The 24,484-nt window shown below is 51.3% G+C and overlaps 3 protein-coding genes across 6 annotated transcripts; 1 reads left to right on the top strand and 2 right to left on the bottom strand.

Annotated features, from left to right (window-relative positions):
• The first annotated feature begins 743 nt into the window (after positions 1-743).
• LTB (lymphotoxin beta) lies at positions 744-2,781 on the top strand. Of its 2 annotated transcripts, XM_055389987.2 has the most exons (4): positions 744-1,084; positions 1,481-1,526; positions 1,710-1,781; positions 2,176-2,781. In XM_055389987.2, exons 1-4 carry the CDS (start codon positions 887-889, stop codon positions 2,628-2,630), a joined length of 771 nt encoding a protein of 256 aa, XP_055245962.1. In that variant the 5' UTR covers positions 744-886; the 3' UTR covers positions 2,631-2,781. The 2 variants fall into 2 exon arrangements, with proteins under 2 accessions (XP_055245962.1, XP_063563174.1); XM_063707104.1 differs by lacking the exon at positions 1,481-1,526 and having other exon boundaries at positions 907-1,084; positions 2,176-2,258.
• Positions 2,782-5,000: 2,219 nt separating this feature from the next.
• Positions 5,001-7,773, bottom strand: TNF (tumor necrosis factor). Its single transcript, XM_055389986.1, has 4 exons — positions 7,412-7,773; positions 6,758-6,803; positions 6,523-6,570; positions 5,001-6,221 (listed from the first exon to the last, which is right to left on the bottom strand). Exons 1-4 carry the CDS (start codon positions 7,595-7,597, stop codon positions 5,800-5,802), a joined length of 702 nt encoding a protein of 233 aa, XP_055245961.1. The 5' UTR covers positions 7,598-7,773; the 3' UTR covers positions 5,001-5,799.
• A 1,240-nt stretch (positions 7,774-9,013) lies between these two features.
• On the bottom strand, positions 9,014-24,379 carry LTA (lymphotoxin alpha). 3 transcript variants are annotated; one of them, XM_063707100.1, is made up of 6 exons: positions 22,055-24,379; positions 11,676-11,839; positions 10,885-11,196; positions 10,496-10,603; positions 10,304-10,409; positions 9,014-10,057 (listed from the first exon to the last, which is right to left on the bottom strand). In XM_063707100.1, exons 4-6 carry the CDS (start codon positions 10,592-10,594, stop codon positions 9,645-9,647), a joined length of 618 nt encoding a protein of 205 aa, XP_063563170.1. In that variant the 5' UTR covers positions 10,595-10,603; positions 10,885-11,196; positions 11,676-11,839; positions 22,055-24,379; the 3' UTR covers positions 9,014-9,644. The 3 variants fall into 3 exon arrangements, with proteins under 3 accessions (XP_063563170.1, XP_063563171.1, XP_063563172.1); XM_063707101.1 differs by having other exon boundaries at positions 9,018-10,057; positions 11,029-11,196; XM_063707102.1 differs by lacking the exons at positions 10,885-11,196; positions 11,676-11,839; positions 22,055-24,379 and having other exon boundaries at positions 9,042-10,057; positions 10,496-10,676.
• Positions 24,380-24,484: the final 105 nt, after the last annotated feature.

Genomic DNA, 24,484 nt, shown 5'->3' with positions numbered 1-24,484 from the left:
CTGGTCTCGAACTCCTGACCTCAAGTGATCCACCTGCCTCAGCCTCCCAAAGTGCTGGGATTACAGGTGTAAGCCACTACCCTGGCTACTCCCTTGACTCTTAACCACTCATGCTGCCTACATCTACCATTCATGTGGTCCTTGCTGCTTTGTTTTGGTTATTCCTGCATTTATTTGTCCTTTTATTCATTTATGTATAAACATTTAGTAAGCACCTACTAATGGATAGGGCTCATTGTAGACTTCGAAGCTCTCTGAGGGTGGGAGTATGCCTCGTCCATCTGTCTTTACTTTTTGTAGCAAGGGAGGTAAAGCTCCATTTCCATCCCTCCTTAGTGAGTCAGTAGTCAGTGGTGAGGCTAAAGCTTACCTCTCCCTTTCTCACTCAGCACAGGGGGCTGGAGATGAGCAAGGGAATGGGAGGAGGTCAGCCCAGTATGGGAATCAGTTCTTCTCAGGGAACCCAGACATCCATCCCTCAAGATTCCAGTCCTTGTCCTAGTCCGGCCCTTGACCTCAGAGACGGGATCAGCTCTTCCTCCAGCACCTACCTTGAGGGTATAGAAGAATGCAAACCACACTGGAAACCTGGAGATCTGTGTTCTCATTTCAGCTCTGCTGACTGGCTTCCTGCAAGCTACCTTCCCTCCCTGGGCCTCAGTTTCCCTCCCTGCTGAGCCAGAAGATGTCTAAAGACCCCTTTGGTTCCACCCTGAGAGCCTGTCTCCCTACCTCAACTTCTTCCCCAGTTCAGAGAACCCAGGCATCCAGCTGCCCCACCCCAGCTCTGGGTAAACAGGAAGCTGGGTGAGGGGAGCAGGGGTGTGCGGAAAGTCCCAGCCAGGTGTGCAGGTCTACAGGGAGGGGGTGGGCCCGTCCCTGAGGTATGAAAGCCCCCTGCTCTGGCTCTGGTTCAGTCTCAATGGGGGCACTGGGGCTGGAGGGCAGGGGTGGGAGGCTCCAGGGGAGGGGTTCCCTCCTGCTAGCTGTGGCAGGAGCCACTTCTCTGGTGACCTTGTTGCTGGCGGTGCCTATCACTGTCCTGGCTGTGCTGGCCTTAGTGCCCCAGGATCAGGGAGGACTGGTGAGTGGCTGCAACAGGCCCTGGTGGAGAGCTGTATCTTGCGGATGCTTGGCTCCCTCTGGTTGTGCCTGTGGTCTTTTGCCCCCTCTGGCTCAGCTGGCTCGGCTGTCCCTGGTGGGGATGTCTTGTCTCTTTGCTGACTCTCTTTCCATGTTCCTGTGATGTTGTGCTTGTGTCTCGACATAAGCCCCTTGTGTCTCCTCTCCTCTTCCCGAGGTACATCTGTTTCTCCGCCCAAGTACCTATGCCTTGCTTGTTCTCCCTTCTAGGGAGGTGTGTGTTGGGGATGGTGCTGGTAGGAGAAACCCCAGGCCTGCAGCTTGGGTCCACTTTCAGAGGGGTAGGGGTGACATGAGCTGAATCTGAACTCTGGGCACTGTGACCCCACCCAACCAGGTAACGGAGACGGCTGACCCCGGGGCACAGGCCCAGCAAGGACTGGGTAAGAGCAGACTGTCTCTCCTTCCCCGCTTCAGCCCCTCAGGGGCTCCCAGCTCCCTGCTGCGTCCCCAGATACCTCTTCCTCTAGGAATCCAGGCTCCCCATCCCTGCGCCCTGTTCTCTCAAGGGTAGCCTGCATGGGTGGCTGCCCTGGCCCCAATCGTGGACTCTTTGCCCCTTCCAGGGTTTCAGAAGCTGCCAGAGGAGGAGCCAGAAACAGATCTCAGCCCCGGGCTCCCAGCTGCCCACCTCATAGGTAAGGACCTCCAAGACCTGAATAAGTATAAATAATCCGAAGGTTCCAGTTCTGCTCGCCCAGAGTCCTTCGGCTCCATGATTCCAGTGCTCGGTTTCCCACCCGCTTCACGACCTTTTGTCGCTCGTGCCCACTCTTACGCTCGTCCCCGCAGTGTAGTTTCTTCTTCCCTCCGGTGCAAGCAAAAGCCGGCCTGGAGGTCCCCACTACAGCGTTCTGCACCCCACATCCGTGTTCCCTCGGCCCCCAACTCGCACTCATCCCAGAAATAGCACCATCCCTCCTCCCCACGGCCCGGCTCGGCTCCCGCAGGGGCTAAAAGCCGCCACTTCCCCAGAAGTTCCAAGCCTTTAGGATCGCATTCCCAAGAGCGCGTCGGCCCGTGTCTCCGCAGGCGCTCCGCTGAAGGGGCAGGGGCTAGGCTGGGAGACGACGAAGGAACAGGCGTTTCTGACGAGCGGGACGCAGTTCTCGGACGCCGAGGGGCTGGCGCTCCCGCAGGACGGCCTCTATTACCTCTACTGTCTCGTCGGCTACCGGGGCCGGGCGCCCCCTGGCGGCGGGGACCCCCAGGGCCGCTCGGTCACGCTGCGCAGCTCTCTGTACCGGGCGGGGGGCGCCTACGGGCCGGGCACTCCCGAGCTGCTGCTCGAGGGCGCCGAGACGGTGACTCCAGTGCTGGACCCGGCCAGGAGACAAGGGTACGGGCCTCTCTGGTACACGAGCGTGGGGTTCGGCGGCCTGGTGCAGCTCCGGAGGGGCGAGAGGGTGTACGTCAACATCAGTCACCCCGATATGGTGGACTTCGCGAGAGGGAAGACCTTCTTTGGGGCCGTGATGGTGGGGTGAGGGAATATGAGTGCGTGGTGCGAGTACGTGAATATTGGGGGCCCGGACGCCCAGGACCCCATGGCAGTGGGAAAAATGTAGGAGACTGTTTGGAAATTGATTTTGAGCCTGATGAAAATAAAGAATGGAAAGCTTCAGTGCTGCCGATAAAGATGCTGAATTGCGACACAGTCTTAATTCAGGGTGGGTGCACGGGTGTGGGTTAAATATTCTCAGTACTCTTCTGGTTGCTTGAAACAATTCATCACAACACAGTGGTATGGCCTTTGCTCCTAGGGATGATGGTCTGCCTGTCCCACCCCTCCCTGCCTCTGAATGGCCAGGCCCCACCATTAGTCCAGTTGGAGGGTGGGAGGAAGGGGGACTTCTCAAACTCCGAAGCTTCTCTAGGCATCCTGATTTTCAGGGCCACATGGTCCCAACCAGACTCTGCACCACACTCTTTTCTCTTGGGTACCCCCCAACAGTGAGAGGGGTCATTACAGAGCCCAGCAAGCACCACTCAGAAAGGCCCAGCAGCAGAGTAAGCCCCTATCATGACAGAGGAATGAAGCCTGGAGGGGCCCCGCACTTCTCCCCCTAGAGCTGCCTGAAGGCCTCTCTGTCTCCTACCCGACAGTCAACTCTTCTCCTCCAAGGAGCTTAATTCAAGGCTCATGGGATCTGAAGGGAGGAGGCTGAAGGAGAAAGAAGGGGAGAATATTAGAGAGAGATGGGGATGGCAGGAAGGAGCCTGTGGTGCCTGAAAACACCAGGAAGTTCTGGGGAGGAGGAAAAACCGATGCCCCACTTAGGGTGTCCCATTTAGGGTGAGACGGAAAATCCTCACCTTTTTTTCACACTTTAGGTCCCCCTTCCCAAAAGTGAGTAAGTGTGGGTGCTTCTGGGATGAGTAACAGTGTCCCCCATTACTTCATGACTGACTTTCAGCCACAGGCTGGAGGAGGCAGAGGGTGACCCAAGGCCCTATCTAGGTCACCCCAATGGGTCACCCTACCCCCTCAGCCTACCACACGGTTTTCTCCTGCCTGGCACCCCAGGGCTGGAGGTAAAGCCTAATTTCCGAGCTCAGTGGGGGCTCCCAGTCTTGGGGGGCTCAATTTCCGTCTCCATATTTGTTTTTGGAATTATTATTTTTTGAGACAGGGTCTCGTTCTGTCACCCAGACGGGGGTACAGTGGCATGATCATAGCTTACTGTAACCTCAAACTCCTGGGCTTGAGTGATCCTCCTGCCTCAGCCTCCTGAGGAGCTAGGATTACAGGCATGCACCACTACACCTGACTAATCTTTAATTTTTTTTGTAGAAACAAGGTCTTGCTATGTTGCACAGGCTGGTCTTGAACTAGTGGGCTCAAGTGGTCCTCCCACCTCAGCCTCCCAAAGTGTTGGGATAACAGGCATGAGCCACTGTGCCCCACCCTTATTTGTCTTTGACTCTCTCCAGAAGAGCCTTCATCCAGGGAGGGGGTGCTTTTCTCTTTCCAGATTACCCACCTCTCACCTCTCCCCTCCTTCACCACAAAGACCAGTGGGACCAAGCCGGCATGTGAGTCCTTCACCCACATCTTATTCCTATGTTTCATTCTTTTTTAAAAAATAGAGACAGGATCTCACTATGTTGCCCAGGTTGCTCTGGAACTCCTGGGTTCAAGCGATCCTCTCACCTTGGCCTTGCAAAGTGGTAGGATTACAGGTGCATGCCACCACGTCCGGCAGTTCGGTTCCTTGTTCTTTATTGTCCTCAGTCTCTTCGATTTCACCCACTGAGAGAATGGAAGGGGATAGAACAGCTGGAAACTGGTTGAAGGAAGCCAGAATTCACTAAGTGCCCACTGTGCCAAGGGCTGAGTGAGGTCCTCTGATGGAGGTCAGGCCTTCTCTCACATGCTCTATGTGTGGTGGACATTCCTATCCCCATTGGATAGATAGGTTAAGTGGCTGGTTCAGGTTGCAGAGTTAGGACAGGGTGATTTGAAGCCTAGACACCCGAATCTCTGGAAGTCCCTTGGCTGTGTGATTCAGGTACCTGAGAATGCGGCTCCTCCCCAGCTCTCTCCGGACTGCTGGCCAGCTGCAACAGCCGGAAATCTCACCTGAGCTGCAGGATTTTCCCAGCAAGGATTGGAATTCCCAGAGTTGGAAATTCCCATGCCCTGAGGGAGAGGTAATTAGGTTCAGGCTCTTGTTTCCTGGGGGATGGGGAATATTCTGTTGGGCTTTGTTTATGTAGGGTCTCCAGGGCCCTAGGAGTCTAAGGATGAGACTGGGTCCGAGGGATCTTAAAGCCTGTGGAGAGAGGACTTAGGGAGCTTCTTCCCACCCACAAGAAGAGGCAGATGCAGAATTAATTCCAAGAAGGAGACCATGTTTCTTTTCTAAGCAAACTTTATTTCTCGCCACTGAATAGTAGGGCGATTACAGACACAACTCCCCTGGGGAGCAGAGGCTCAGCAATGAGTGACAGTTGGTCACCAAATCAGCATTGTTTAGACAACTTAATCAGATAAATATTTTAAAAAACATAATCAAAAGAAGGCACAGAGGCCAGGGGGCTACATGGGAACAGCCTATTGTTCAGCTCCGTTTTCACAGAAAACATGTCTGAGCCAAGGCAGCTCCTACATTGGGTCCCCCAGGATACCCCGACCTCCCAAATAAATACATTCATCTGTAAATAAATAAATAATAAATAAATAATAAATAATCACAAGTGCAAACATAAATAGAGGGAGCTGGCTCCATGGGGAGGGCTGGGCTCCGTGTCTCAAGGAAGTCTGGAAACATCTGGAGAGAGGACGGCCTAAGGTCCACTTGTGTCAATTTCTAGGTGAGGTCTTCTCAAGTCCTGCAGCATTCTGGCCAGAACCAAAGGCTCCCTGGTCTCCAGATTCCAGATGTCAGGGATCAAAGCTGTAGGCCCCAGTGAGTTCTGGAGGCCCCAGTTTGAATTCTTAGTGGTTGCCAGCACTTCACTGTGCAGGCCACACATTCCTGAATCCCAGGTTTCGAAGTGGTGGTGGTGTTGCTTAAAGTTCTAAGCTTGGGTTCCGACCCTAAGCCCCCAATTCTCTTTTTGAGCCAGAAGAGGTTGAGGGTGTCTGAAGGAGGGGGTAATAAAGGGATTGGGGCAGGGGAGGCGTTTGGGAAGGTTGGATGTTCGTCCTCCTCACAGGGCAATGATCCCAAAGTAGACCTGCCCAGACTCGGCAAAGTCGAGATAGTCGGGCCGATTGATCTCAGCGCTGAGTCGGTCACCCTTCTCCAGCTGGAAGACCCCTCCCAGATAGATGGGCTCATACCAGGGCTTGGCCTCAGCCCCCTCTGGGGTCTCCCTCTGGCAGGGGCTCTTGATGGCAGAGAGGAGGTTGACCTTGGTCTGGTAGGAGACGGCGATGCGGCTGATGGTGTGGGTGAGGAGCACATGGGTGGAGGGGCAGCCTTGGCCCTTGAAGAGGACCTGGGAGTAGATGAGGTACAGGCCCTCTGATGGCACCACCAGCTGGTTATCTCTCAGCTCCACGCCATTGGCCAGGAGGGCATTGGCCCGGCGGTTCAGCCACTGGAGCTGCCCCTCAGCTTGAGGGTTTGCTGGAGGGAGGGAGAGAGGGAGAGGAGAGTCAGTGTGGCCATGTCGGTTCACTCTCCACATCCTGGCCCTCGAGCTCTGCCCACCCCACATCCGGTTCCTGTCCTCTCTGTCTGTCATCCCACATCCCACCTGGCCATGACGTTCTGAGTATCCCCCTAAGGCCTGTGCTGTTCCTCCACCCTTCCCTTGAGCTCAGCGAGTCCTTCTCACATTGTCTCCAAGTTCTGCCTACCATCAGCCGGGCTTCAACCCCCAAATCCTAGCCCTCCAAGTTCCAAGACACATCCTCAGAGCTCTTACCTACAACATGGGCTACAGGCTTGTCACTCGGGGTTCGAGAAGATGATCCTGAAGAGGAGAGAGAAAAGAAAAAGCTGAGACCCTTAAACTTCCTAGAAAATACCCCCCTACTTTCACCTCCATCCATCCTCCCCCAAGACCAAAACTTTAAATTTCCCCCACTGCTTCCATACCGGTACTAACCCTACCCCCAAACCCAAACCCAGAATTAGGAAAGAGGTTTGGAGACACTTACTGACTGCCTGGGCCAGAGGGCTGATTAGAGAGAGGTCCCTGGGGAACTGTTGGGGAGAAGGAGAATGGTTAACATCGAGGGAGTCACCCTTAAAGGAGGAACAGCTGGCTGCCTGTCTGGCCTGCGCTCTCAGCCCTGAGGTGTCCGGTTTTCTCTCTCCATTCATCTGTGTATTCACCTTCCAGGCATTCAACAACTCTTTCCCTGAGTGTCTTCTGTGTGCCAGACACCCTATCTTCTTCTCTCCTTATCTCCCCCATCTCTCTCCTTAGCTGTCATATTTCCCACTCTCTTTCTGTCTCACCATCTTTATTAATATCACTTGTTTCTTCCCCCATCTCTCTTCTCACACCCCACATCTGTCTCCATATCTTATTTATATATCTGCTTGTTCATTCATTCATTCATTCATTCACTCCATACACACTTAGTGAGCACCTTCCATGTGCCAGACATCCTGTCTCTCCATCTTTCTCTCTCTCTCTTCCCCATCTCTTGCCACATCTCTTTCTGCATCCCCATCTTTCTCCACGTTTTTTTCTCTCCATCCCTCCCTATCAGTGCACATCTTTCACCCATCCCATCTCTCTCCCTCTCTTGCGTCTCCATTTCCCCTTGGGTGGGAGAGTGGATGAAGGCTGGCCAGGCACTCACCTCTTCCCTCTGGGGGCCGATCACTCCAAAGTGCAGCAGGCAGAAGAGCGTGGTGGCGCCTGCCACGATCAGGAAGGAGAAGAGGCTGAGGAACAAGCACCGCCTGGAGCCCTGGGGCCCCCCTGTCTTCTTGGGGAGCGCCTCCTCGGCCAGCTCCACGTCCCGGATCATGCTTTCAGTGCTCATGGTGTCCTTTCCAAGGGAGAGAGGGTGGAGCCGTGGGTCAGTATGTGAGAGGAAGAGAACCTGCCTGGCAGCTTGTCAGGGGATGTGGCGTCTGAGGGTTGTTTTCAGGGGGGTCTGTAGTTGCTTCTCTCCCTCTTAGCTGGTCCTCTGCTGTCCTTGCTGAGGGAGCGTCTGCTGGCTGGGTGTGCAAACAACTGCCTTTATATGTCCCTGGGGCGAGAGGAGGGCGGGGAAAGAATCATTCAACCAGCGGAAAACTTCCTTGGTGGAGAAACCCATGAGCTCATCTGGAGGAAGCGGTAGTGGGCCCTGCACCTTCTGTCTCGGTTTCTTCTCCATCGCGGGGGCGGGGATTTGGAAAGTTGGGGACACACAAGCATCAAGGATACCCCTCACACTCCCCATCCTCCCTGCTCCGATTCCGAGGGGGGTCTTCTGGGCCACTGACTGATTTGTGTGTAGGACCCTGGAGGCTGAACCCCGTCCCCATGCCCCTCAAAACCTATTGCCTCCATTTCTTTTGGGGACCAGGTCTGTGGTCTGTTTCCTTCTAACTTCCAGACAGGATGCAGGAAAAAGATAGAACTAGAACTGGGAGGGGCTTCAGAAAGCTGAGTCCTTGAGGGAGAGAAAACGGGGTTGGAGGGAAAAGCTGTGTTGAGTCCTGAGGCCTGTGTTTGGGTCCCTGCGGGGAGAAGGAGCTGGGGGCTTGGTGGCAGGCTTGAGGCCTCAGGAAAGGCTGGGTGGGGGTAGCAGGGACAAGCCTGGGACAGCCCCGGGGAGTGAAATCACCCCCGGGAATTCACAGACCCCACTGGGGCAGGCCTTCTTCTTTCATTCTGACCCAGAGACTCATAATGCTGGTTTCAGTCTTGGCTTCCAAGGAACTCTGGGGTCCCTGATATTTTTCATGAAGCTCTCACTTCTCAGGGCCCCAGTGTGTGGCCATGTCTTCTTAAACGTCCCCTGTATTCCATACCTGGAGGTCCTGGAGGCTCTTTCACTCCCTGGGGCCCTCTACATGGCCCTGTCTTCGTTAAGGGAGGGTCCCCATACTCGACTTCCATAGCCCTGGACATTCTCCTACCCATTGCTGTGGTCACATCTCCCCAGAGGTCTCCTTTAACCCATTCCTCAGAGCTGCTACATGTGGCCATATCTCCCAGGAGCTCCCTGACCCCCGCCCCTCCAGACCCTGACTTTTCCTTCGTCTTCTCAGCTTCTCCTTTGCTTCCCCTGCAGCAGTCTGGCGGCCTCACCTGGTGAGTCCATCACATATCCCTGAAGCTCTCTGAGCCCTTATCCTTTTGTTCTCCCCACAGCTCTTGCTCCCTTTGAGCCCTCTGTCCCTCCCTCCATTCCTTAGATAGACTGGGAAGTTCTCACTCCCAGACACACACACACAAGCAGACAGCATTTCAGAGAAAAGAGATTTATTGGGCTTCATCGAGGGTGCAGATGCCTCCGTGTGGGGCTCTGGTCGGCAGCTGGCTTTCAGAGCCTTTCCCTGCCTTCTGGGGCCCTGTGATCCCTCATGCCTACTTCTTTCTCTCTTGGTCAGCCTTATGCGCATGCCCTCTCACTCTTCATCTCTTGGGCCTGTCTCTGTTTCTCCTTGGATGTTCTTCTATTATTCCCCTCTCTCCATCCTCCATAAATAAATAATTTAATTTTTTTGCCTTCATAAATAGTCCCCTCCCTGCCTCTAGTCATCCCCCAAGCTCCTCCATGTGCCTGCTCTTCCTCCGTGTGTGGATCTAGGCCCCACCTAGCTGGTGGGACAGACCAACAGCTTTGGGCTGGGAATTCCTAGGCAGGCTTGAAATCCTCAGCCAGACAGACATCAGGGATGGTTCAGGGAGGTGTGGTCCCCTGGGATGCCTAGAATTCCTTCTTTGAAAGCTCCGGTGACTTGATCAGGGAAGACTTGAGCTGTTGGAATGGCCAAAGGAGAGGTGGTGGTGACCCCTGAAATGGTCAGAATGGAGGCAGAATGGGGAGAAGGTCTTGAAATCAATTATTTTTTCTTTCTGGATTTTTCCAAGTTCTACAGAGCGAAGGCTCCAAAGAAGACAGTACTAGGGCTGAGGACTAGGTGGGGGATGCCATCTGTGTGGGTGGATAGCTGGTCTCCCTGGGTGAGCTGGAACGCAGCCCCATGGTACATCGAGTGCAGCCAGGGTTCCTGCAGCCCTGGATACACCATCTTCTGGGAGCTGAGGAGAGGCACATGGAAGGGGTACTGGGAGGAGAAGAGCTGGACCTCATGGGCCAGGTAGAGTGGGGAGGAGGTGGCCTTGGGAGAGTAGGCTTTCCCAGAGAAGACCACCTGGGAGTAGACGAAGTAGATGCCACTGGTGGGGACCAGGAGAGAATTGTTGCTCAAGGAGAAACCATCCTGGAGGAAGGCACGGTCCGTGTTTGCTCTCCAGAGCAGTGAGTTCTGCTTGCTGGGGTCTCCTAGGAAGAGCCATAGGGGATGGGGGTGGGAGATCAGGGGTCTGGATCAGAGGTCTCAATCCCTGAGGAAGTGGGCACTGAACAACTGAGTTCCTGGGGGATGGCAGGGGGAGGCATAGGAGTGGGCTCCCTCTGTTTTTTTTAGCGTGGGGGAAGTTGGGGGAGAGGGGTGGATGCTTGGGTTCCTGAGGCGGGGTAGGAGGAGAGCTGGTGGGGACATGTCTGGGAGGTCAGGTGGATGTTTACCAATGAGGTGAGCAGCAGGTTTGAGGGTGCTGTGGGCAAGATGCATCTTGGGGTGCTGATGGGCAGTCTGGGCAGCTGAAGGTGTGAGGCCAACACCAGGGAGCCCCTAGGGGAGAACAGAGTTGAGGGGGGCTCTAGGGCTCAAGGTTTGGCTGAGCCACCCTAGCAGCCCCCATTCTCCTGCTGCCTCACCTGGGCCCCAGGCTGCAGAACCAGCAGCAGCCCCAGAAGGAGGAGGTGTAGGGTGGTGCCACGCACCCTTGGGAGGAAGAGACGTTCAGGTGGTGTCATGGGGAGAACCTGCAGAGAAAGAGAGAGAGAGACAGTGAGCGGGGCGGGGCACGCGGCAGAAGACAGACCTCCCGCCCTGGGAGACAGCACCCCCCGACCCCCGAGAGAGAGATCGACAGAGAAGGGGACAAGATGCAGTCAGAGAAACCCCAAGGTGAGCAGAGGGAGACAGAGAGAGACAGGAAGGGAACAGAGAGGAATCATGGCAGAAACAGAGAATGTGTGACAGAGACAATGAGACTGACAGATGCAGAGTCAGAGACAGAGAAGGAAACCAAAACCAAACCCACCAAGGCCCAGGCCCAGGCAGGCCGGGGATCCAGGCAGCAGGTGCAGGAGGGACCGAGGCCCAGGCAGAGGGCAGGACACTGCGGGGCGGTAGTCCAAAGCACGAAGCACGGGCAGCCCAAGGAGATGGGGCAGGAGAGCCTCACCTGCTGTGCGGAGCCCCTGGGCCCGGACGCTCAGGTCCCTTTATAGAGGAAGCGGCAGTGGCAGCGTGGCAGGCGGCGGGCGGGTTCTAGGTCGGGGCTGGGGCCCGGGGAAGCCCCCAGGGCTTAGAAGATACTGCTGTTTCAGTCAAAGGCAGGAAAGGCTGAGGCCTAGGAGAGAACCACAGGCTGGGGGTTCAGGCGACTGAGTTCTGGGAAAGGGAGTTGGGTCAGGGGAATCGTGGGCTGGGAGGGCCAGGGAGTGGGGTCAGGCCTAGAGTTCCAAAGAAGGGACAGTCAATTCAGAGAGGAGGCGGTTGAGCAGCTGGGGTGTGAGCTGGAGGCCCGGTTCCCTGAAGAGCAATCATATATAACATCTCTGCACCCTTGGCTGAGTACAGGCTTCTCTCTTTGCCCATTTCCTTCTCTTGTACCCCTGTCCTTGTCCCAAACAACTCAAATCATACTTGTCCCAGTATACGGACTTTCCAGCCCATCTGGCAGGTTTCACATCAAGAAGGTCCATTATATATCCCCTTCATCGGGGATATTCTGATGTTTGCCTCTTGTCCAGGTGAAAATATTAATGGATCCCCCTTCCACTCTTGAAAGTGTCCTAGTTTGGAAGATAAATTTTTTGGTCCCCTTACTCAGAGATGATGCTGGACAGTCAAGTATGATGAGGTCTCATCTCACTCCTGAAGGATGCCCTCCATCTCTTCCTGACTTCAGGTGGCTTCCACAGAACAGATTTATATAACCCCAAATAAACACACATTCCAGGATCAATGTGGCAGACACCTTCCAAAGTTTTCTGCAAAGGAAGTTTCAGAATTCCACATGGGTGAGGCTTAAGGGTAGTGACTTAGGGTGGGGTGGGGACAGCTAAGGGACTTGTTCTGAAGCTGCATTTGCAGAGCCAATACATTATTTTAAAACTGTTCCTGGCCCGGTGCAGTGGCTCACACCTGTAATCCTGGCACGTTGGGAGTCTGAGGTGGGCAGATTACTTGAGGTCAGGAGTTTGAGACCAGCTGGCCAACATGGTGAAACCCCATCTCTATATAGCCAGGCGTGCTGGTGCGCATCTCTAGTCCCAGCTACTTGGGAGGCTGAGGCTGGAGAATTATTTGAACCTGGGAGGCGGAGGCTGCAGTGAGTCAAGATCGCACCACTGTATTCCAGCCTGGGGGACAGAGCAAGACTCTGTCTCAAAAAAAAAAAAAAGTTTCCAGAATTTTTTTCCTTTTTATTGATATGTAACTTAGGTATGAGGTGGACACCTCTTAAGTGTACAGCTGATGAATTTTTCCATCTGTATGTAGCCACCATCCAGCTCCACGTATTTTCAGGTCCCCAGCAGGTTCCCTCATGCCCCCTCCCTGCTGATACCCTCCAAAGATAACCAACCACTCTCTCACTTTTATCACCATAGATTATTTCCTCCTGGTTTGGGGCATCATATAAATGAAATCACACAGAATGCACTCATTTCTGTTTGACTTCTTTCAGTCAGCATTATGTTTGTGAGATTCATACACGTGGTTGTATGTATCAGTAATGTTTTTTAAAAAAATTGTGATGTAATATTCTATTGTATCAATATATTCTAATATATTCTGTTGATGGGGATTTAGTTTGTTTCTAGTTTTTGTCTAACACAAAAAATGTCTAACACGAACATTCTCATACATGAGCCCATTTTCACTTAGCTTGCAAGTTACAAGGTTTAAAAAAAGCAGTTTCTAAAGATGACTTTATTCACTTTTCCTAAGTTTGAGATAATACCAACTTGTCACCTCAAATATTATTACTGCTACTGATGTGATTTTACTTGGAGCGTGTTAGAGGGGTTGGAGCTGGGGCTGGTGGTGACCCGGGGTAAAGCCCACTGTTGCATGGGGCAGACCACTTCTCTCCCCAGGCACAAGGTCCCTGAGGGGTCTTGGTGTAACATGGAGGGACATGTAAGTAACATGCTGGGTGTGTATGAGCTATTTCTCCTGTTCTCCTTCTCTACTCGAGGACCTGCCCCTTTGCCTTTTATGCTTTACTAGTCTTAGCTATTATTTCTGTAGGGGCAGAAAGGGGTGATCCCTTCCTGACCCATCATAAGGGTTATGGCCAATACTCCTATAACAAAAGACAGATTAACAAGAGAAAAGCGTAATACATTTATTTAATCAAAGTTTTAGGTGACATGGGAGCCTTCAGAAATGAAGACCCAAGGACCCAGGGGAAAACTATTTTTATGCTTAGATTTGATGAAGAATGAACAGCTGTGCAGAAATGTAATTGAACAAAAGGAGTATCATCTAATGGTCATAGACTGGGACTGGGGGGATCCCAGCAAGGCCTGGCCATATTCTTCTTGGTCTCCCTGTACAGCATTCCTTCCTCCCAGGTATAGGGCAGAACCTCTTCTGGAATGAGGGTCTTATAACCTACTATCAGATGAGATAGGTCAGAAAATTTCTTTTCCTTTTTTTTTTTTTTTTTTTTTTGAGACAGGTTCTCACTGTCGCCCAGGCTGGAGTGCAGTGGCACGATCTTGGCTCACTGCAACCTCTGCCTCCCAGGTTCAAGCTATTCTCCTGCCTCAGCCTCCCGAGTAGCTGGGATTACAGGCACACGCCACCAAGCCCGCCAAATTTTTGTTTGTATTTTTAGTAGAGACGGGGTCTTACCATGTTGGCCAGGTTGGTCTTGAATTCCTGACCACAGGTGATCCACCAGCCTTGGCCTCCCAAAGTGCTGGGATTATGGGTGTGAGCCACTGCGCCCAACCTTCTTCTCATTCTTTTAACCTTATTATCTCTTGTGTCAGTGTTGGTTTCCCTTTTAGCCCCTGCTCCTTTCTTTTTCTCTGTGTTGCCCTTTGTCTCAGGGTCCTTTTTGCTTCCTGTTGTCTCTTTCTGCTTCTCTAATGGTATGAGCTGATGGACTGAGACCCCAGCTGAGCTATATTAAAATATAAAATGTTATTACAAGGCCGGGAGCAGTGGCACATGCCTGTCATCCCAGCACTTTGGGAGGCTGAGGCGAGCAGATCACAAGGTCAGGAGATAGAGACAATCCTGGCTAATACGGTGAAACTCCATCACTGCTAAAAATACAAAAAATTAGCCGAGCATGGTGGCACGCGCCTGTAATCCTAGCTACTAGGGAAGCTGAGGCAGGAGAACTGCTTGAACCCAGGAGGTGGAGGTTGCAGTGAGCCGAGATCGTGCCACTGCCCTCCAGCCTGGGCAACAAAGTGAGACTCCATTTCAAACAAACAAACCAAAAAACAAAACAAGACAAAACAAACAAATGAAAAAAGGTATTGCAATTAACAGTGAGACACAGAGAAATTTAAATTAAACAGGAAGAATGGGACATTGAAAGACAAAAAAGGGAAGGCAAGAAGGGTGATGGGGAGACATGAGAGACACAGAGGAAGGAAGGGTAAGACTGGGCTGAGGCTCAGTGTCACGTGCATGTGAGATATGTGAAGGATGCTCCTTGAGATGGGCCAATCTTGGTTTCAATCTCAGTTTCGGAGGTTGTATGAATTTGGTTTCTTTCTTGGGCAGGCCAGCAGTTGGTTTGGGACTTTCCCTGGGTGGGAGAGCTGATGACTGGAGTCTTGTGCCCCAGACTCAGGGAAATACAGTCTTTATAGTGGTCTTTGTGGAGAAACTAGTGAAATCTCTGAAGCCTCCAAATGAGACTGAAATGACATTAGCTTCAAACTTGAACTTAGCCTCAAAACCTGAATTGGGATTTAATACCAACATCAACCCTAACCCAAATTTAACCTCAACCCAAATCACAACTCAAACTCAACCCCAACTGTAACCCTAACCTCAAATCTAAACACATCCCAATTAATAACCCCCTAAATAAAACTTATCCTCTACCCCAACCCAACCCTGTTTCTAGGGCTAATCTTGAAACCAGTTTACCACCACTCCTAACACTAAACTTAAATCTGACTCTAAATTAAGTCCAATCTGAGCCACAAGCCTAAAGTTGAACTTTATCCTGCTTTATGAATTATTCATCCATTCCTCCATTTAGTGAGTATCTGCGTGCCTACCACATGCTGGGCATTGTTCTAAGGCAGGAGGGACATGGAGGCAAAGGGATCAGAGAAGGTACCAGCACCTGTGGAGCTTGTATTCCAGTGAGGCCAGACGGAAAAGAAAGAAACTGAAGAAGAAATTGGTACTATGAGAAAATAAGACAGGCTGATGTTGTAAGAGTGGCAGGGAGCTACTTTTAAATACAGTAGTCAGCAAAATCCTCTTTGAGTGTTTGGGTGGCACTGGAGCTGAGACCCAAATGACAAAAAATAGTGACCAGGTAAAAGTTTGGGAGCAAAGCATTTCAGGTAAAGGGAGCAGCTACTGCAAAGGCTGGAAGGCAGAACCAAGCTGGGGGTGTTGAAGACAAACAGAAGGCCAGTGTGGCTGGAGCAGAGAGAGAGGCTGGGAGGGGGGTGGGAGATGAGGTCAGAGAGGAGGGCAGGGGCCAGGTCATGCAGGGCCATGCAAGAAGGGTAAAGCCTCTAGATTTCATCCAGCCACAGGAAGCCTTTAAAGGTCGTCAGAGTGTGTGTGTGTGTGTGTGTGTGTGTGTGTGTGTGTGTGTGTGTGTGTGTGTGTGTTGCAGGGGAGAGAGGGGGAGGGAGAGAGAGAGAGAGAGAGAGAGGAGGGAGGTGAGCAGAGGTGATTGGATTTTTTTTTCTTTTGACATGGTGTCTTGCTCTGTGGCCTAGGCTGGAGTGCAGTGGCACCATCATAGCCCACTGCAACCTCAAAACCATGGGCTCAAGTCATCCTTCCACCTCAGCTTCTCAAGTATCTAGGACTACAGGTGTGTGTGCCACTGTGCCTGGCTAATTTTAAAAAATATTTTAAAATTTTTGTTGAGACAGGGTCTATGCTGCTCAGGCTGGTCTCGAACTCCTGGTTTCAAGTGATCTGCCCATCTTGGCCTCCCAAAGTTTTTGTTTGTTTGTTTGAGAGGCGGTTTCACTCTTGTTGCCCAGGCTGGAGTGCAATGACTGATCTCAGCTCACTGCAACCTCTGCCTCCTGGGTTCAAACGATTCTCCTGCTTCAGCCTCCCAAGTAGCTGGGATTACAGGTGCATGCCACCATTCCCGGCTAATTTTTTGTATTTAGTAGAGATGGGGTTTCACCATGTTAGTCAGGCTGATCTCAAACTCCTGACCTCAGGTGATCCGCCTGCCTCAGCCTCCCAAAGTTTTGGGATTACAGGTGTGAGCCACCATGCTGGGCCAGCCTCCCAAAGTTTTGGGATTACAGGCATGAGTCACCACACTGGCCCTGGATTTTTTTCTTTCTTTTTTTTGGAGACGGAGTCTCACTCTGTTGCCCAGGCTGGAGTGCAATGGCGTAATCTCAGCTCACTGCAACCTCCGCTGCCCGGGTTCAAACGATTCTCCTGTCTTAGCCTCCTGAGTAGCTGGGATTATAGGTGCACGCCACCATGCCTGGCTAATTTTTGTACTTTTAGTAGAGAAAGTACACCATCTTGGCCAGGCTGGTCTCGAACTCCTGACCTCAGGTGATCCACTTGCGTCGGCCTTCCAAAGTGCTGGGATTACAGGTGTGAGACACCGCACCCAGCCTTTTTTTTTTTTCTTTTAAGACAGAATCTCGCTCTGTCACCCAGGCTGGAGTGCAGTGGCACAATCTCGGCTCACTGCAACCTCTGCCTCCCAGGTTTAAGCGATCCACCTATGTCAGTCTCCCAAGTAGCTGGGATTATAGGTGCATGTCACCATGCCTGGCTAATTTTTGTACTTTTAGTACAGAAAGTACACCATGTTGGCCAGGCTGGTCTTGAACTCCTGACCTCAAGTGATCTGCCTGCCTCAGCCTCCCAAAGTGCTGGAATTACAGACATGTGCCACTGCACCCGGCCTGGTTTTTTTTTTCTAAGAGATGGAGTCTCACTTTTTTGCCCAGGTTGGAATGCAATGGCACCATCATAGCTCACTGCAGCCTTGAACTCTTGGCCTCAGGCAATCCTTGCACCTTAGCCTCGCAAAGTGTTGGGATTACAGGCATGAGCCACTGAGCCTCGCCTGGACTTTTTTTTTTTTTTGAGATGGAGTCTCGCTCTGTTGCCCAGGTTGGAGTGCTACGGCATGATCTTGGCTCACTGCAACTTCCACCTCCCAGGTTCAAGCGATTCTCTTGCCTCGGCCCCCCGAGTAGCTGGGATTACAGGCGAGCGCCACCGTGCCTGGCTAATTTTGGTATTTTTAGTAGAGATGGGGTTTCATCATGTTGGGCAGGCTGGTCTTGAACTCCTGACCTCGTGATCCACCCACCTCAGCCTCCCAAAGTGCTGGGATTATAGGCATAGCCAACGCGCCCGGCCTGGACTTGTTTTTAAAAGATCACCGTGGCTCCTGTGTTTAGGCTGGCTGGTAGGAGACAGGTGGCAGTGGCATTGATGGTGAAGAGAAAATAGTGGCAGCCATGGAGATGGAGAGAAGTAGACAAATTTGGGATATATTATACATTCCAAGGGTAGAAACAACAGGACTAGATGATGGATTGATGGGTGGGAGATGTAGATACTGGGAGAGAAGCAGGATTCTGATGGATGGAAAAACTAAAAAATTCTATTTTGGGTGTGGTAAGTCTAAGTCTATTAGACATGCAAGTAGAGATGTCACTGGGCAGATACACATCTGGATTTCAGGGGCAAGGTCCAAGCTAGAGAAAGAAACCTGGGCATGGTCAGCATGAAGATGGTGTTTAAAGCCATGGAACTTATCTTGCGCATCCCTATAAGACCCCTTTGAGGCATTTGTTTCCCCTCACAATGGATGCAGTGCATCTTCCATTCTGAATTCCAGAGGCAACAACCTCCTGCTCCTAGAAGCTAAACTCTCCAGACTTAGTCTTCTGAATTCCCACTGGGATTTAACCTCCCTGGATTCAATTCCCTACCCCACAAGGACCCTTCTACCAATCCATTTCACAATATTTGGTGGAACTCTTCACATTTTCAAATCCTGTCTTCTATGTTTGAAAGCATTTTCCTCTGGGCATTCTAAAACCTGGCTTTCCCCTAATGATGCTACTCCTCTCTGTGGTGAAGGTTGCTCTTTCTTCGACCTCCATCACTAGAGGAATGAAGGCAGAAGAGAGGGGTCATTATTTTCTCTCCCCCAGACCACTGATAAACTCCTCCTCATCTCCCAAAGCACGTGCCTTTTGCATTTGCCATGCTCTTCCTGTCTTCACAGCACAATCTTATCCATCGAAATCTTTATTATGCTCTTAACAACTTGTATAACTAGCTCAGTCTTTCTCCACATCTTATCCCTACCACCATCCTTGTTTGTTTGTTTTTTGAGACAAGGTATTGCTCTGTCACCCAGGCTGGAGTGCAGTGGCATGATCTTGGCTCACTGCAGCCTCGACCTCCTGGGCTCAAGTGATCCTCCCACGTCAGCCTCCTGAGTAGCTAGGACTACAGGCGCACACCACCATGCCCGGCTAATTTTTGTATTTTTTTTTTTTTTCAGAGATAGGGTTTTGCTATGTTGCCTAGGCTGGTCTTGAACTCCTGAGCTCAAGCAATCCACCCGCCTCAGCCTCCCAAAGTGCTGGGATTACAGGCATGACCCACTGCACCCGGCCTCCTACCACCATCTTTAGTGACTTTAAAAGCCACGAAGATCGGCTGGGTGCAGTGGCTCACACTTGTAATCCCAGCACTTTGGGAGGCTGAGGCGGGTGGATCATGAGGTCAGGAGATCGAGACCATCCTGGCTAACAAGGTGAAACCCCGTCTCTACTAAAAATACAAAAACAAAATTAGCTGGGCGTGGTGGCGGGCGCCTGTAGTCCCAGCTACTCGGGAGGCTGGGGCGAGAGAATGGCATTAACCCGGGAGGCGGATCTTGCAGTGAGCCCAGATCACGCCACTGCACTCCAGCCTGGGTGACAGAGCGAGACTCCGTCTCAGAGGAAAAAAATAAAAATAAAAAAAGAAGCCACACAGATCAGATGAGTCTTACAGTCTGGCCTCTCAATTCTCCAAGTTTCTCAAGTTACTGGTTTTACAGCCTCTTCTTCCCTCCTCCATTTTAGCCACCCAGGAGTAAGGTTGTACCTCAAACCCCAGCATCACTTGGAAGAATTATGCCTTCAAGATCTTGATCTCTGAATTACCCTTCTCAACACAACCACTCACTTTTCACATCTCCCACTCTCTGCCTCCCCTTGAATCAGTTCTTTATTCTTACCAAGACTTCTGGCTGCTTCTGCTTTCCTGGTTTTGCTTGTTGATTTAACATGTACTGCATGGTCAACAATTTCAACTCCACGTTGTCTGCATTTTAGAATCTCTTACCGCCGGGCACCGTAGCTCACACCTGTAATCCCAGCACTTTGGGAGGCCAAGGTGGGCGGATCACCTGAGGTCAGGAGTTCGAGACCAGCCCAGCCAATGTGGTGAAGCCCCATCTCCACTAAAAATACAAAAATTAGCTGGGCGTGATGGTGGGCAACTGTAATCCCAGCTACTCTGGAGGCTGAGGGAGGAGAATCGCTTGAACCCGGGAGGCAGAGGTTGCAGGGAACCAAGATTGAGCCATTGCACTCCAGCCTGGGCAACAAGAGTGAAACTCTGTCTCAAAAATTGACTTGGGTAAACTAAGTGGTCTCATTCTTGGGGCTTTGTCTTAGGCTGCCAAGCACTGCAGTAGACAGCTGAGTCACCATAAGAGGCCTATAACTAATCCTGGCCAGCTAATCTCAGAGAGTCATCAGTGTTCTTGGACACAACTTTTACTCATTCTTTGTTGACTCCCCATTATACTCCTGTGCGTGATGTTCTAAATCTCCGTGCCTCTGATGTCCTTCACTCTCATCTATTAATATTTCATTGAGCTTAAGGCCATCAAGTGTGGATCTCACTTCCCTCTTTTTCCTTAATTTTGTTATATTTAATCTTTCCTTACATACTGACTCACAGTACTTTTTCTTGTTTCCAAGGCTGATCCTTTTATCTGTACTCTATCCTACTTTCTCTATCTTTACTATATTCTCTCCCCACTTCTTGCTTATGTTTTCACTATCTCTCCCTTTCTTGTTTGTTTTTGGGATAGGCTTGCTCTTTTGCCCAGGCTGGAGTGCAGTGGCGCGATCTCGGCTCACTGCAACCTCTACCTCTCGGGTTCAAGTGATTCTCCTGCCTCAGCCTCCTGAGTAGCTGGGGTTACAGGCGTGTGCCACCACGCCCAGCTAATTTTTGTATTTTTAGTAGAGACAGCATTTCACCGTGTTGGCTAGGTTGGTTTTGAACTCCTGATATCTATGGTCTGCCCACCTCAGCCTCCCAAAGCGCTGGGATTACAAGGGTGAGCCACTGCACCTGGGCTTTTTTTTTTTTTTTTTTGAGACTGAGTCTCGCTCTGTCACCCAGGCTGGAGTGCAGTGGTGTGATCTCGGCTCACTGCAACCTCTGCCTCCTGAGTTCAAGCGATTCTCCCACCTCAGTGAATAGCTGGGACCACAGGCATGTGCCACCACGCCTGGCTAATTTTTGTATCTTTTGTAGAGATGCGGTTTTGCCATGTTGGCCATACTAGTCTTGAACCCCTGGCCTCAAGTGATCTGCCCACCTTGGCCTCCCACAGTGCTGGGATTACAGGTGTGAGCCACTGCGCCTGGCCTATCTTTGTCTCTTTAAGCATCTTCATTTTACCTTCAATTTTATTTCTTGAAAATAAACAACAAAAAAGATCCTTCCTTGAAATATTTCTCCCTCAAATGTCCAGTCTATCTCTCACCTTCCCTTTTCGTGTGATGTCTCAAAAGACTAGCCCCCTTAACGAACCACTTTTTCAGGAACTGGTAAAATTTCCCTCAACTGTAAAATCTGTGGGTAGAACTAAGAGATGATTCTCAGTTATTCTGTGTTCACCATTCTGACCTCATGCCCACCACCTCCTTTTCCTCACCTCCCACTCATTCCTCAACCTATGTAAAGTGATTTCTGCCCCTCTATTAAATGGAAACGGTTTTCTCAAAATTTGTAATCGTCTAGTTCCTGAACCCAACAATCTTTTCAACCCTCATTTACTAGACCTCTTTGAAGCCTCAAACATGGCTGCCCTGTCTCTGCTTGGCATCCCCCGCCCCCCGCGCCCTACTTCTCTGACTGCTCCCCAACCTCTCCTTTATTGGTTCTCTTCCTTTGATCATGCTCAGGGCTCTTCTGGTCACTCCGCCCCCTCCCTTGAAGATCCTGTCCACTCAAAGGTTCAACCTTTACTGGGAAGGGAATGATGCCCAAATCTGTTCCTCCAGACCCAACTTCTCTTGAGCTCCAGACCTGCTTTCTGGAAATCTCCACCTGAGAGTCATGCTGGTACCTCAAACCTTCATTGAGCACTTTATTACCCTAAGCAGGCATACCTATACATTATAACTATAATGTATAGTTATTATTTGTATATTGTCTCATTAGACTGCAAGTTCTATGAAGGCAGTGACTTTATTATTTATACCTATTGTCAAGCAGTGCCCTGCTCCTAATAGGTGCTTAATAATTTTTTTTTTTTTTTTGGATACAGTCTTGCTCTGTCACCCAGACTGGAGAGCAGAGGCATGATCTCAGCTCACTGCAACCTCTGCCTCCCGGGTTCAAGTGATTCTTGTGTCTCAGACACCTGAGTAGCTGGGATTACAGGTGCCCACCACCACACCCAGCTAGTTTTTATATTTTTAGTAGAGACGGGGTTTCACCATGTTGGCCAGGCTGGTCTCGAACTCCTGGCCTCAAGTGATCCTCCCAAAGTGCTCCCACCTTGGCCTCCCAAAGTGTTGTGATTACAGGAGTGAGGTGCCTGGCCACCACCACCCACCTTTTGGACAGACGTTGAGAGGATTTGTGGTGTTAGGAAAAGGGCTGGTTAACACACAGTAGGTATTAATTCACAAGATGATGGCCGTTTTCTTACTCCTTGTCTGTACTCCTGCAGCACTCACCTGTTCTCCCTCTTTTTCATCGTCACCTGGACCACTGCCCACAGGATGCAGTCCAATCTCTGACCTTGACTTTCTGTGGTCCTTTCTTCAGCACATGTTCCCTCACACCTGTGCTTCTTCTACCTCAGGACGCTCCTTTCCCAGAACATACTGCATTTTCTGACTTGTCAGGCTCGCTCAAGACGTGTTATTCGCCTACGGAACCTTTCCATCCACCTCCACCTAGTGAACCCATTCATTAGAGCAAGTTCAAATGCTGTCTCCTCAGAGGCTCCCTGGATGCTTTCAAATGGACTTAATCTCCCCTCTTTCTGTAAACATCTTAAAGTTTACTCATCATGCCTTGAATCAGTTAATTAGGTATGGGTCTGCCTCCCCACTAGATTGTAAGCTTGAAGCAGGGTTTAAATTTATCTTTGGGCTACATAATGCTCAGTTGACCTACACTGAACAGAGTCCCTCCCAGATCCTTTTCCTAACTTAACCCAAACCTGCCCCAACCTGAGTACTCAAACTGACCTTCTTCAATCTCATTATTCTTTTCCAGGCCTGTTCCTCCAATTGAATCCCAATGCATCCTCCACTGAGACTCAACTCCTGGTGCCAGCTCTAGAGAGCAGAGATACACTTCCACCTACCCACTGTTTCATGGCAGGCACTGAGTCACCCCTTGGGAATCCCTGGCCCCTGTCCCTACCCCCACCATGCTGGACAGGATGCCTGCTGCCTGCCCCAAGGGGTCAGAGGAAGCCAGGGCCTCTAGGGCTCAGTATTTTTATCAGCCTAGGAAACAAGAGACACAGAAGCGGAAACCATGTGGTCAGAGAAAGTGAACAGCCCTTATCTCAGGGGAACCCCCACCAGGGCTGGGGGCCAGACACCAGGAAGGGACGTTGAAAAGACTGTGGTCCGGTGGGCCCAGGTTTCAGGGCTTATTTTGCTTTGGTTTTATGTAACTCTTGCAGAAGGGGAAATGATGTGCTTAAAAACCAGTGAGAAATCTCCTGGGTGGAGGAGCAAATTTGGTCACCAGAGTTTTCTGTAATTTACTTCTCAACCTCCAGCTTAGGGATCCTAACCCCAACTCCCCCCAAGGCCAAACCTGGACTCTTTGCATGCCACTTCCGAAAAGCTCCAGCCTGTGAGAGGAACCGGACGCCAGGGTCACACACAGCTTGAAGTCTCTTCTCTGAATCACAGCAGCTTCCTCTCACAGGATCTTTCTCACCAGCCCTTCCCCCTCCTGCACCCTGAACATCTGCCTGGTCCTTCAGAGGCCTTGGTCTCTTCCGAACTTCAGGCTGTCTTATTCAAGGATCTCATGCCCACCCATGTTCCCGTGTTCCCAGAGGCGTGCCCTCCCTGTCTTCTACTGCCTTCCACTTCCACTCCTGGGATTCTCCTGTAGAGAACTGGGCTCAAAACCTGAAAGATAAGTTTCTGATTGATAAGATGCTCTGGTGTAACTATGCAGACAGTGCACTCACTAGCACATGTCTGTACTCTCCTTGCAGCCCTGTCCTTTCTTTTTGCCAAGTTCCCAGTTGTGTCCTGGGCGATGGTAGTGGGGTCTACCTATCTTAGTTTCCAGGGAGCCCCCCTCTCTCCTCCGTGGGAATCCCAGACTCTCCCTCCACCTCTCAGGACTTCAACTACTGGTTCTTGGAAAAGGAAATGTTTATAGGGAAGGCCATGCCTGGGCTGCCCAGAGATGAACTCAGGTTTAGGATGGGGCAGCAGCTGAATGGCGGAGATGAGGATTGGGGCCCTGGAGGAAGAGAGATACAACTGACAAGCTAGAGGGCAGAGACGGATGGAGCCAGCAGCCTGGCTGGCTTTGGGTGTGGAGCTCCAGTTGCCCAAGAACAGACAACCCATGTTACATAATTTTGCTCTTTCCACCTCCTTCCCCTGCTCCTAATTTTAGCAACTGAAATTCCACTCCCCCACAGGGCTCTTCCTCCAGCCATTCTGCTTGTATTCCCCATCCTCCCCCAGCCTCCTCATGGCCCCCCAGCGCCGGCTACCCCCAACTCGCTCATTCAGTGACTCAGCAAAGGGAAAGCCCTGTGTTGGGGGAAGGGGGTGTTAAGTGGGGAGGAGGATGTGGTTCAGCTTGGGGAGCCAGGGAGGGGAGGGAAACTGGTTTTGTTCCCCTTTTTGCCTCTGTTCGCATCTATTTCTCCAGCCGCAGATTGCAGGGTGGACAAGACCCCAGTGTAGGGAGTGGAGTGAGACTGGATGGCAAACTGGGCCTTCTTAGGGCTGAACTGAGGGGGCATGCAGAGGCTTCTTGCCTCCAGCTCAGAGCCCGTGTTAGCGTGTGCGTGTGTGTTGCAGGTGTGTGGGAGCTGTGGGTTTCAGCAGGCGGGGCGGGAAAGGAGATGTCATGGGTGATGAAAACCACAGCAATGGAAAAAGACAGAGGAG

This window comes from Gorilla gorilla, chromosome 5, assembly GCF_029281585.2.
Source record: "Gorilla gorilla gorilla isolate KB3781 chromosome 5, NHGRI_mGorGor1-v2.1_pri, whole genome shotgun sequence".
NCBI lineage: Eukaryota > Metazoa > Chordata > Mammalia > Primates > Hominidae > Gorilla > Gorilla gorilla.
The sequence above is the reverse complement of the archived record's forward strand: the minus strand, read 5'-3'. Positions and strand labels throughout refer to the sequence as shown.

Coding starts and splice junctions, on each gene's coding strand:
- LTB (XM_055389987.2), top strand. CDS start 887: ATGAAAGCCCCCTGCTCTGGCTCTGGTTCAGTCTCAATGGGGGCACTG. Junction 1,527..1,709: donor ACAGGCCCAGCAAGGACTGG/GTAAGAGCAGAC, acceptor TGCCCCTTCCAG/GGTTTCAGAAGCTGCCAGAG. Junction 1,782..2,175: donor CCCAGCTGCCCACCTCATAG/GTAAGGACCTCC, acceptor GTGTCTCCGCAG/GCGCTCCGCTGAAGGGGCAG.
- TNF (XM_055389986.1), bottom strand. CDS start 7,597: ATGAGCACTGAAAGCATGATCCGGGACGTGGAGCTGGCCGAGGAGGCG. Junction 6,804..7,411: donor TCGGCCCCCAGAGGGAAGAG/GTGAGTGCCTGG, acceptor TCTCCCCAACAG/TTCCCCAGGGACCTCTCTCT. Junction 6,222..6,522: donor GCCTGTAGCCCATGTTGTAG/GTAAGAGCTCTG, acceptor CCCTCCCTCCAG/CAAACCCTCAAGCTGAGGGG.
- LTA (XM_063707100.1), bottom strand. CDS start 10,594: ATGACACCACCTGAACGTCTCTTCCTCCCAAGGGTGCGTGGCACCACC. Junction 10,410..10,495: donor TTCTGCAGCCTGGGGCCCAG/GTGAGGCAGCAG, acceptor GTTCTCCCCTAG/GGGCTCCCTGGTGTTGGCCT. Junction 10,058..10,303: donor ACCTGCTGCTCACCTCATTG/GTAAACATCCAC, acceptor GGCTCTTCCTAG/GAGACCCCAGCAAGCAGAAC.